This window comes from Pteropus vampyrus, unplaced genomic scaffold, assembly GCF_000151845.1.
Source record: "Pteropus vampyrus isolate Shadow unplaced genomic scaffold, Pvam_2.0 Scaffold2, whole genome shotgun sequence".
In the NCBI taxonomy this organism is placed as follows: Eukaryota; Metazoa; Chordata; class Mammalia; order Chiroptera; family Pteropodidae; genus Pteropus; species Pteropus vampyrus.
The window spans coordinates 16,720,937-16,732,935 of record NW_011888783.1 but is presented as its reverse complement, the minus strand read 5'-3'; the positions used below and the strand labels follow the sequence as shown (position 1 = coordinate 16,732,935).

At 38.5% G+C, this 11,999-nt stretch overlaps 1 protein-coding gene across 1 annotated transcript in view; it reads left to right on the top strand.

The window, feature by feature from the left end:
• Nucleotides 1–11,999, top strand: part of MAP3K20 (mitogen-activated protein kinase kinase kinase 20) — a 143,829-nt gene that overhangs the window by 117,517 nt on the left and 14,313 nt on the right. The window contains exons 14-15 of the mRNA XM_011357416.2: nucleotides 801–863; nucleotides 1,834–1,926. Of these exons, the coding sequence (XP_011355718.1) occupies nucleotides 801–863; nucleotides 1,834–1,926 (156 nt within the window). The remainder of the gene's footprint in view (nucleotides 1–800; nucleotides 864–1,833; nucleotides 1,927–11,999) is intronic.

The following is an 11,999-nucleotide window of genomic DNA, read 5'->3' as shown; positions in this document are numbered from 1 at the left end:
GGTAGGTCATAACACTAGCCCCTGGAGCCCTCTCTCCACCTACCCATCTGCTACTCGGCTGTCCCTTTAATCCTGTCGTGGCTCCCTTCTCCCCGGTGCCTGGAAACCCTCATGTAGAGGGGCTGTGTACAAGAAATAGGGCTGAACATCCAATAGGTGTTCATTACATTGTCAAGTGTCAACAGTTTTCATTTCACTTTTAAAAATGCATCTAATTTTTCTCACGTTGGCACTTTTTTACTCTCTACGTGATATGTTCAGTTCACAGAAAAGCTGGATTATACCCGATGAGTTTAAAAAAGAATCATAATTTAAATTGTCCTCCTTTCCTTTAAGAGTTCTTTGTGCTTCATTGGGGGAGGGAGTGTTGGACACATATCCATAGAAAAGCCCTTACAATGCAACAAACCCTTTAGTGAGATTTCAGCCTTAATGAAAGTCTCTGGTGATATATTCATGTTCTTTGTTGTTTTTCCCACATTTACTCAGGGTGACAACTGCATTCTATACACTAGAACATTAACTTGTCACTACTTTACCAGTATTTGAAGAATGGTTTTATTTATTGTTTAATGTGAGATTTAACATCTTAAATATCTTCCTGTTCCATTAAATAATTACAAACCGCATATAATACTTTGAACAATCAGATTTATTCTCAATAGATGTTGGATATTAACATCTCCAAGATATTTTATGAACTACATAAATAAAGAATGCCTTTATATGTGCACAATAATTTTAATCCTCTGTTGGCATTATCGGATCATTAATAAAGTCATATGATTTTTTTTTTACAGTCAGCCATTGAGAAATTAACCCATGATTATCTAAACTTGTTTCACTTCCCACCACTAATTAAGGTAAGTCAGGTATTTTCTTACTGAGAACATGCTGCTTTTATTGACATATGCACCTGTCACCTCCACACCTACATTTGCCAATGTCGGAACAGTTGTTTGAAGTGAAATTTAATCATACCTGTCCAACAGAAGGCCCTTTGAGTGAAGCTTAGAATGGGCCTAAATTGAACGCCCTTGTTCTTTGCAAGTTGAAATATTAACAATACATTCATGATAAGACCCACAGATGTCACCTTAGTGGCTAGAGGATGGAGGGGCAAACATTGTAGGGGAGGACCTCTGGCCTCTCACCTGTCTCTGGAGACTTTGTCTAACTCAAAAGTCACTGAAGGAATTCACACACTGGAGCTTTGTATTTTCACTTGTATTTGGTGAGAGGTTTATTGTTTGAACAACATGTTTGTATATTTGACATATCATTTTGAGTATAGACTGAAAGCATATTGGCATACTTTATTATAAAATTAGTAGATACTTGCACTTAATACACAGAATTCTTCTCATTCACTATCAATTATGATTTTCCTTCCCTAAGCCCTAGAAGGTTCATTTGTTCCTCTGCTTGGTCCTCCATCTGCATATGCTCTCAGAACTGCCTGATTCCTCTTTGGGGATAGCTCGTAAATATTTTGAGTGTTGTGAAACTCTCAAGGTAAAGTCTTTCAGTGCATCTCTAGGTATTAAGTGCGTTTCTAGGATAAAATTGCACAACGCAAGATGCATTGCGAAAATGTAACATGGTGACATTCAATCTGTAGTGCATGAGATAAATCATTTGGGAAAGTTCTCAAAGGCTTAAGATATCGTTTCTCTTGCTTTAAGCAATTATAATTTGTGCCTTAATCCAAAAATAACCAAAACTTAAACAATAGACAAGAATGGAAAAACTAGTGCTGAGAAATCATCTCTTTTACATGAGAAGTAAAAAAAACACTATCTAGAATAAATGGTGCTTGATTTTCTGTTTCAGGACTCAGTAGGTGAACCTGAAGAAAATGAGGAAAAAATAGTGAACCTTGAACTTGTCTTTGGTTTTCACTTGAAACCAGGAACTTGCCCACAGGTAAATAACATTTTAAATTTCTTGGATAAATTTCAACCTAATTTACTCTTTTTTCTCTTCTAGAACTCCATGGTTTTATATACCCGCCCCCCACCAGCTAGTAACTTAATTCTGAGTAAATTTATAGACTTTATAAAATAGACTTTAGTTGAAAGGCTGCCAGCTGCCTCTGTAATCCAATCTAGGAATCTTACTCTCTCGTTCAACTCAAGAGTCCTGCGTGAGGCCACCCAAACCATCAAGGAAACTCACAGCAAAGCATGCACGGGGAGTGGGGCGGTGAATACCAGAGTGAGTGTTTATGCTGGTTGGCATCACAGCTTCCTGTTTCCTATTTCTGAGGGAGAATCAGTTTTTAATATGGAGAGTAAAACAACACCGAGAGTGGAACAGTAGGCAATATGCAAACTCAAAATATCAGCTCTAAATAGGGCGGCAGAACATTTGATCAAGACTCATTGAGTCAGGCTTTCACTTTGTTATATTTAGAGCGTGGAAAAATTATTTGGCATATGAATTGGAATCAATAGGATTGTATTACTTTGGATTACCATACATGGCTAGTAATAATGATAATTTCTATTAATTGAGCACTTACGGTGTTCCAGGCATATAGTACTGAGGTGTCGATTAATATTTTCCACTTATTTACACATGTGGAAACTGAGGCTCTGGAAGGTTAAATAACTTGCCCAAGGGTTACACGGCTAGCAAATCGCAGAATACAGATCTGAATGCAGTGCTCTCAGCTCCCAAAATCAAGCTCTTAACTGCTGTATGATTTGTACCTTTCCTTGGAGACAGCCCAAAGACCTTGAAAATGTAACTCCTCCCAACCTGTAACTAGTTGCTCTGGTAGGGCTAGTGTCAGCTCAGCTGGCCCACTGGCCCTTCACTAATGAAATCACACTTATCCCAGACCATTTCTGGAACCAGTGCTTGGGAATGACTGGAAATTGTTGTGAAGGGTCGAGTTTCACCTGGCGCTTCTCCAAAGATAGTCTTTCTAGATCCCTGACGGACTGTTTTCCCTGCACTGCTGCAGGTGTATTGATGCTTTTGCTGAATGGAAATCTCTACCTCCTTTGTTTTAGCCACATAACCTGGTTGAGTGAGAGCTGCTCTAACTCCAGATTCCTTGTATGTGGCTAATTTTCTGTCCTGCAAATGAGCCACCATCTATTGATCCCTGTTGTCAGAAGCAGCAATAGAAAAGGGGTCAGGACAGTAAGTTCCTGTCTCTCCAACAGCAACCCAAGGCCCCTTCCAACCCTGAAATTCTGTAGCTGTGGGCACTCCAGGTCCATCTCATGGTAAACAAATTGCACATTTTAATTTGCCTTCTTTAGTATCCTCGACTCCATGGTACTCAGTTTATGAGAGCTCTGTGTTTAAATGTTTTTATGGCTCGTAGGTGGTAAAAGAAGGAGGAAGAGTTTTCTTGAAAGAGACTTGTCAAGAATAGCCTCAAACAAGAAAATTTTCAGCTAACAAAGAAATGACTTGTTACTGTAGAAAACTGAAAAATATATTTTTAGTAAAAATTAGAAGCTATAAATGATTTTGATACCAAATACCATGGTCTATTTTTGACCATAACTGTGTAGACTTCTTGAGTCATTGGTTATCCACAAAGCCTAAAGTCACTGCAACTTCCGATATTCTGCTGCTCCTCGGTCGCCCATGCAGAGTAATGATTTCATCTATTCATTTGACACGCATTTATTGAGGATCTTCTGTGTCCTGGCTCTATGTTCACAATACAAAGTTATGAAGTACAGTTGTGGCTTGCAAGGAACTCGTAGCTTATCAGGAGAAAAAGACAAAATCAATGAATGGTTATAATACAGAATGATGCATTTTTACAACATCAAGCACATCATTCAGAAGCATTTGGATGAGCACTGAAAACAGATACAGAACAGAGTCAAAGGAGGATCTTGAAGTCTTCTTGGTAGAAGTGATGCTTGAACTAAAATTTGAAAACGGTTAGGAAATAATAGTCAGGGAGAAGACTTTGAAGGCAGAAGGAACAGCATGTTTAAAACCTCAGAGGCATGAAGCCAGGAAAACACAGAGAGCTTTTCTTTAGGCTAATTTCTCACACCTCAACTCAAGCATCGCTCCCTCTGGGACAACTTAGCATGGAGCATGTGGTGAGAGTTAAGGCCAGAGAGATGGCCAGAGACCTGAAAAACAACAGTCTTATGTGCTAAGCGAAAGAATGTAAAGATTTTTAAGCAAGAATTGATAGGATCAGATTTACATTTTCAAAAGATCTCTCAAAGGCACAAAGGAGGATGAATTAGAAAGGAGATGGGTGAGTGAGACTTAGGAGCCAGGATGGTGCAGTGGTTTCTAGTGTGGCAGCAGGATAGGATGTTACAATGTAATAAGTCAAAAAGCAATATATACAATGTGGATGTAATACCAAGGTGCTAAAAGCATAAAGTGACCAGAAGGGGTGAGTGTAACCAGGAAATGCTTTTTTGGAAGGGATGAATTTTGAAACGGGGCTCGAAAGGGTTCATGGTTGTTTGCAAATAATTTCCTGAATATGATGTTTAAAGCTTACGCTTAGAGAGTACTTCTTTCTAAAGAGCTCAGGTTATTTCATAAATGTCATCTCATTTATCCCCTTGGCATTTCTGTGAGATGCATAAGGCACAGTATTGTCACCGCTGATTAGAAAACTGATAGCAAGAGAAAGTGTGTCACCAGCCTAAGCTGAGGACAAGGCTGAGACCAGAAATTATATCTTTATAATAGCCTTTGTATTAAACACTTGCTCTCTCTCATACCTGATCCAAGATTTCTGAGCCATCTGTAAACTTTCATAAAATAATACTAGAATAAATTACTGTCCAATTCTAAACTACCCAGTTATGCCAGCCTAACCCTTGCATTATGAAATACTTTCTCAAAAATGTGCCTGAAATTGAAATTTCAATTCCTCATATGAAAACCTTGTTACTTTGACCCTTAACAGTAGATCCCAAGAAAAAAAGACGTCCTCAAAATCCCAATGAACTGAGTTCTCACAGACCCATCTTCACGGAAAAGATAAAGCCTTAGCCTTGTCTCCATGACTAGAAAAGTTACAAGAGGACACAGGAGCTTGGAAGTTCTCTCCAAACCTGAGTTTGCATATCAGGAAGATTTGCTTGACCATTTCACCTTTTCTTTTACAAATGAAATTAAAGATGTGTTCTAATGGCGACCATTGGGAGTAATATATGACAGTGACGCTATCATGAAAATAGTAGCTACATTTTCCCATCGCATCTGAGAAAGCCCACCAGCTAAATACCATCTAAAATTGGTATGTCAGTTCAGTAATTGACCTACCAAGAGGAAACAATGAAAATTCTATGACCTTATACAAACATATCATTGTGAGACCTGTCAACCTTTTGGTCTAAGATTTCAAATTAAATTCCTTTTGGTCAGTCTCATTTTACAACCAGATGGATTATGACGCAAAAGTGAGGATGGTTCGCCCAACCGAGCAAAGCTATTCTCATTTGAGAGCCTGTGCCTGCTGTAGTGGTCAGGAGCCGCTGTGCGACACCTCGCCCGTGGTCTTGGTCTTACTGCCACACCCTTCCAGAGAACAGGCTCTCACCAGACCGTAGCACCATATACATGTCAAGAATTCTTCCCCAGGTGAAATGGCCTCTTTCCTTTCCTTTTTTGAGACAACTGGCCAGAGAAAATGATTAGACCAAAGGCTTCACTGACAATTTAAATTAATAATGAATGCGAATGAGTTTTACCCATTCACTTTGACCTGTTTCTAAAGAGTACAATTAATGATTAATTTAAATAGCATTGTCTGTTGAGGCAGCCTTGAAGTTATGACAATGGAATTGGCCGAAATTGGGTCTTTCTCGGCTCAAGTATCTTGTGCTAGGGGCTTACAATGCTTGTAATTATTATGATTTTATACCTTTATACTTTGGCAACTGTTTGCAAACATTTTTCTCGTGTAATTGTGACGACCCACCATCACAAGGAGCATTTATACCCATATCATCCCTGGGAGGAAACTGAGGAAGGGAGTGGTAAATTTCCTTACCCAGAATCCCTACCGAGTAAGGGGCAGCAAGAGCTCGACCATACTGTCATATTCCCTTTTTTGGAAAGTGATCAGCGTCCCCTAAAATATTATATTGCCAATACATAGGTAATAAAAAAGCAAATTTTTTCATCAGTGCCTTGTGTTTTATAATCTAAGGCCTTTGACTTGGCACAAAGTAAAGGGGTTTCCAGAATCCCAGGCAGCTTCATGCACTCCCCAGTGTGGCAACCGCCCTTTTTTATTGAAATATTAGGCTACATAGAGTTTATTATTGTATCTCTAATAAATTCACCAGTCAGGAATATTGAGTCTCAAATTACCAAGGAATAAACTATCAAATCACCCAGAAGTTTTCTCACTAAGATCTTTTTTGAGATTTTGCATCATAAAAATCCAGAAGCAGAGTTATGAAGGAAGTATTTGGGAGGCCATCCATTCCTCGTGAATGCTAGAGTCACACACTTTGTCCCTTGAATCCTTGTTCCCTGTCCTCCCCAGCGAGGCAAGGAAACCTGCCTGGGCTGGGCTCCTAGGGGTCTAAGTTGATTACCTGCCATAGAAAAGAGACTGGGGTTAGGGGAGAAGCCTCGGAAACAGCACCCCATCTCTCCCAACACTCTGGCTAGAGCTGCCCTTAAACACAGATGGGCTTCGCTGCTCTAATGCCTCCCGCCAGGTGACCATCACTATCGTTTTCTTCTTGAGAGGTATTTTGAAGAGGCAAGTAAACCAGGAAGAGAACATAAGAGAAATGCTTTTGAAGAGGTGGAAGCACAGTTACCTGCCCATCAGAGCAGAAAGCTTTTCCCATCCACCTTTCCTTCATCCTCCTCCCACCCTTGTCATGATCCGCTTCTCCCACTCTCCACCCAAAGAAATTCAGTCAATAGTTCTGCATCTCCAGTTGTTTCATCTATAGGTTTAAAGCAATGATTTCTATAAATACTTTCCACTATTATTGTGCTTTTAGGTCTTTATTAGATTGCTTATAAAATGTTACATTTAATAAACTTAATTGAATCTCCAAGCCCTTTCTCAGAGCACTGTGAATATAAATAAATGGTCAGACAGGGCCTTTTTTCCTATTGCGTAATTTGTATAAATGGATAGATAAACATGAATAAAATAACAAGGCATAAAGAAAAGGGTTTTGTAAGGAAGTAAAAAGCCAACACCTTTTATAAATTTCAGAACAGCTAAAAGCGGGGCTTTACTTCGATATATCTGGCATTTATTAAAAATATAGTGTAGGGAAATTTATTTCCCATGCTCTACTATTTTGAGTGTGGGAATATATGTACACTCATGTGTTTCTGTGCCTAAGGTTGCAGCAGTAGGGTTCTATAAGAAATACAAGTTTTCATTCACAGCGAAGGAACAAATCCAGTTCAGAATTTGACTACATGACTTGCTGCTGATTTCTAATTGAACTGTGGCCATGAACTTCATACAGGCCAGGCAGCCGCCTATGGAACTAGGGCCAAAATAGAAATGATGCTCAGTACGTTCTTGTTGATGCACCAATGTGCAGAAATGACATGCCAGAAAATGTCTAACGACTGAAGAAAACAGTCCTGACTTGTAGTGTTTTACAGATTTCCATGGCGTAAGTATTCCCACGATGGCCAATTTCAAGTTACCAATCTGACATCACTGAACTTGAAGTTGGGAGATGTGAGCAATCACCCCATGAGAACTGGCTCCAGTACACTATTGGATCACTCTTAGTCTTTTTAACCAAGATTATGAATTCCTTTTAAAATAGCTAATAGCAAGGAAGTATATACATGATAAGACCTGGGTTTGAATAAATTACAAACACATCATTGCTGGTTTCCAGCTATAATAATATGAGTAGTTAGCTCAAAGAGAGCTCCAGTCTCCCACTGAATCCATTGTTGGCTTAGGTCTCCTTGAGTCACCACTGGCTCATGTAGATACACTAACCATATTGTATGAATCAAAGATTAGGATCTGTGTTTGTAAAGATTAAGAATATACTTATGGACACAGAGAAACAAAATTTAAATTTGTGATTGTCTTTTAAAAATGTTGGAACAGTCATAGTTGTTGACTTCATGACGACAGGCACAGTTGGTGATAATAGAGGGGACCTCTGCTTTCAGAAGCAGGTTCTCCAAAGCCTCTGGGGATCCCTGTATGTTCTGCAACTCTATAGGTTTAAAGCAATGATGTTTATAAATACTTTCCACTATACAAGGGATAGATTATTTGAAATGAAATTAAAAGCACTATGCTGGAAAAGGATTTTTAGGATTTGGACTGAGACTAACTCAACCAGTAAACAATGTCTACAAACTAGGCCAGTGTTTTTTCAAAAATCCTATTTCTTGGAGTCACTTCTGGAGTCATGGGAGGTAGGAGGAGAATTTAGTACATAAAAGAGTTGTTTTTATATTTTGAAGGTTCTGGCTAGAAGTTTATTTACAGCCCATTTCTCAGTATTACAAAAAAAATTTAAGCAGTAATTAGGTAAGCAAGACCACCTTCTATATTTAAGAAACTTAGTCTGGGATAGAATAAATTCATAATTATTCAAAAACGGATAGCAAGGCTTACTATTTTTTTTCCAAGATGAATACTTAGTACCTTCCAATTTCAAATATAGTTTAAAAAAATTAAAAAACCCTTTTCAAACATGTCAACTAATATTTGAACCATTTTAGGTAGTCAAGTGTGTGATACATCACATGAAAGTATGTCTCACTTGATTTGTTTCACTTTATTTTAACATCATCCCTAAAGCCCTTTTTTCATACATAACTCAAATAACAACCCCCAAAATGCAGTATAACAACCTTATCTCCACTGGTGTCTGGTTGGCACCAATCTGCCCTGACCTTAGACACAAGCCATTGTTAAGGGTATAACGCATTTACATATTTTGCAATAAAACATCGGTTATTTGCATTACTGTGTCAAGTTTTATTTGATTCTTTCACCTAAAAATGACTCATTTTCCTTTCTTGTATTTTAAAAACCAACTACTCTAAGCTTGTTTGAGAATAATCAAAAATTGCCCATTTAGCTAGAAGTCATTTTCTTTTCAAAAGGCAAATGTTATTTAATCTTTCAGCTGTTCATTGTGCCATCATAAATACTTTCTTTTCAGCACAGTTGTGGGGACTGAAATGAGCCCACTAATTGCCTCCCATTTCGACTGACATGTGGTGGTTTAGTGGAAAGAGAACACAGCAGGGAGAAGGAAATAGGAGGCTGAGAAAATGAGAGCTAATTATTTTCACTGCCTCATGTCAGGCTCTGTGTCAGCCTTGTTTTTACAAACTGGAAGGTTTAGCACTAAATAAAACAAACTGGCGTCATGTTTTTATATACTGGCAGTGTCATGGAAGCAGCTGCACATCTCAAAGACAATATAATGCCTGCGTTCGCATGGACACCATCTGACAGACACTGTGAGCCACGGCTAATGAGGACATCACAGTGGTGCCAAGTGAAAGGTGCTGAATTATGTATGATTCTTCATCAGTACAGCAATAGTCCTGTACATCATTATGAGACATTGTTTTGCCGAAGAGATTAAAACATTCTTAGTTCCAGACCCTGCAACCTATACGCACTGAAAGAGGTTATTAATGGAATTTTTAGGGAGAGTTTCTTGCGGATTTCTTTTTGGTTGAAAAACAAATCTCATGGGACAAAGCCGTGATGGGTCAAGACACTGTATAGATAAAGAAGAGAAGCAAATTAACCATACTTGCATTATCTTCCTTTTAAAGGCAGCATAATAAAATAGAGTGTAGCAGGGTGATACATAATGATAAATAACCCAGGTGCTGTCACGGGATGTTCTACTCTCCTGCCTTTAAAACAGCAGGTTTCAGCAGCTGAGCTAGATAATAGCAACGCATGTAAAGGCGCCTTTGGAGGCCTAAGTCATCAACATCTTACTACTTTTAATAACCAGCATGACCAACATTTCTATCATACTTTTATTTCATCTTGTGTTACTTCTTACATTTCACAACAGTCAGTCGCCTGCTATGAGATTGTTTCCCTTCCTCACCCTCTTGAATCTTAAAAAGTTGATTCCAACCTCTGTATTTTATAAATTTTCAAATGTTTGCTCAGTACAGGCCTTTGTCAGGTGGAGGGGCCTCTTTGCTAGAATCCTGCGTGCTCTCTGGTGATTTTACTTTTTCTTTAGATTGGGCATGCTCAGGACTTAAGTTCCAGTCCCAACACAGCTAAGTGAACTTGCTGCAAATCTCAACATTTGCTGAGCCTCTGTCTACTCATCTGTAAAATGGGACAGTGCTATTTCTAACAGCACTGTAAGACTGTGAGGATTAGATAACATGACTTAATCTTAAAAACATTATTCTGAGTGAAAGAAATTGGACATATACAGTGCCTACTGTGAATTTCAATGTAGTGAAGTTCTAGAGCAGGCAAAATTCATCTATGTTAATAGAAACTGGGGGAGTGGGTTCCTCTGGTTGTGCAGTGGGAATCAACTGGAGAAGGGCAAGGGAGAAGGGCAGCAGGGAACTTAGTAGAGTAGTGGAAACAACTTGCCTGATTGGGTGGTTACAGTGGTTCGAACATCTGTCAAAGTTCACTAATCTATGCACTTAAAAATCTGTGTGTTTTATTGTATGCAAATTGTATCTTAATAAAAAGATACGTCAGTTGGTTTTTTGTTTTTTCTTTTGTTTTTGTCTGTAATCTTCAGGTAGAGGTTATCTGTAGGAGCCTGAAAGCCTGATTTGGAGTCTGTTTCCTTCTGAAATGTCCTGAATAATCTTGGCCCTAGATTTCCAAAGATTTATCTATGGTGTTGATATTTGCAATAAAATTTTGGTAGGGAAAAAAGTGGAGAGAGAGATTGTTGTCTATGAATTGCCCAGAATTTAAAATAGTATTGATAGTTTAATTTTTGTGCTGCCTTTAATCCTTTTTTTAATTCAGAAAATTTACCTGTATCTTGATTATTTCTTTTTATTCTCTTCCTTTCTTCCTTCTTTTTTTTTTTGTATTGTGTATTGTGGGAGGGAAAAGGGATGTCTATGTGTCTATGTTTGGTATCACTTATACTAGTTGGAACTCCAAAGAGTTTGAAACAGCTTGCAAAGAATATAATAGTGATTTCTCAGTAAGAGATACTTAATTTAGTATTAACTAAGTGTTGTTTAGGATTTTATCTTCACAGTGTTGAGAGTTTCTGTTTTACTTGGCCAGTAATCTTAATTCAGAAAATTTTTAAACATAACTGGCAGTGCTGAGGCAGTTCAAAGGAAATACTTTCTCATCCTCCATTAACCATGCACTTGCTCCTAAAATTATCCAGGTATTTCAGCAGCTGCCCAGATAACTGGTACATATCCTGGGCACCCAACATAATTGTCATTTTTTTTATCAGTTTTAAATGCAAAACTGGCCCTTTCCCCAACAAAAAAAAAAAAACCCTGTGCTCTAGGCATGTTGCTGGGTAAATACACTGTGCTATTTCCCCAACAAAATTTCATGTTTCTTGTAGATTTGCATTGAGAGGCAGATTAGCTAGTGGAAAGGTTTAGAAAATTGTTTGTTTGTTTTTTTTTGGGGGGGGGAAGGGGGTTGTTGCTATTCAAAGTCCTAACCAAAGAACTTCTTAGTGCCCAGCTCTGCTCCTGTTGTCAGTGCCTTTTCCCTATTGATTACTAATTAGCACTCCCTAGAAATGTGCATCAAGATAAAAATTTGAACAGTGGGAATGTCCCCTTGGATAGGAATCTAGTTATGTAATAAAAACCCATGGTAGTCAGGACTTGCCCCATGATCTGCTTGTGCAGCTAGCTAGGAGTGAGTGGTTTCCGGTTTGGAAAGTAGAAGTCATGTCTAGCCACAAAGCTTAACCCAGGAGGGAGGTATTTGTGATTCCAGACACTGGCAAAGCAATTAAGAAAGGGGGCATACAGACAGTGGAATGGAACCATATGTGCTTTTAACAGTGATCTTTTTCAACAAT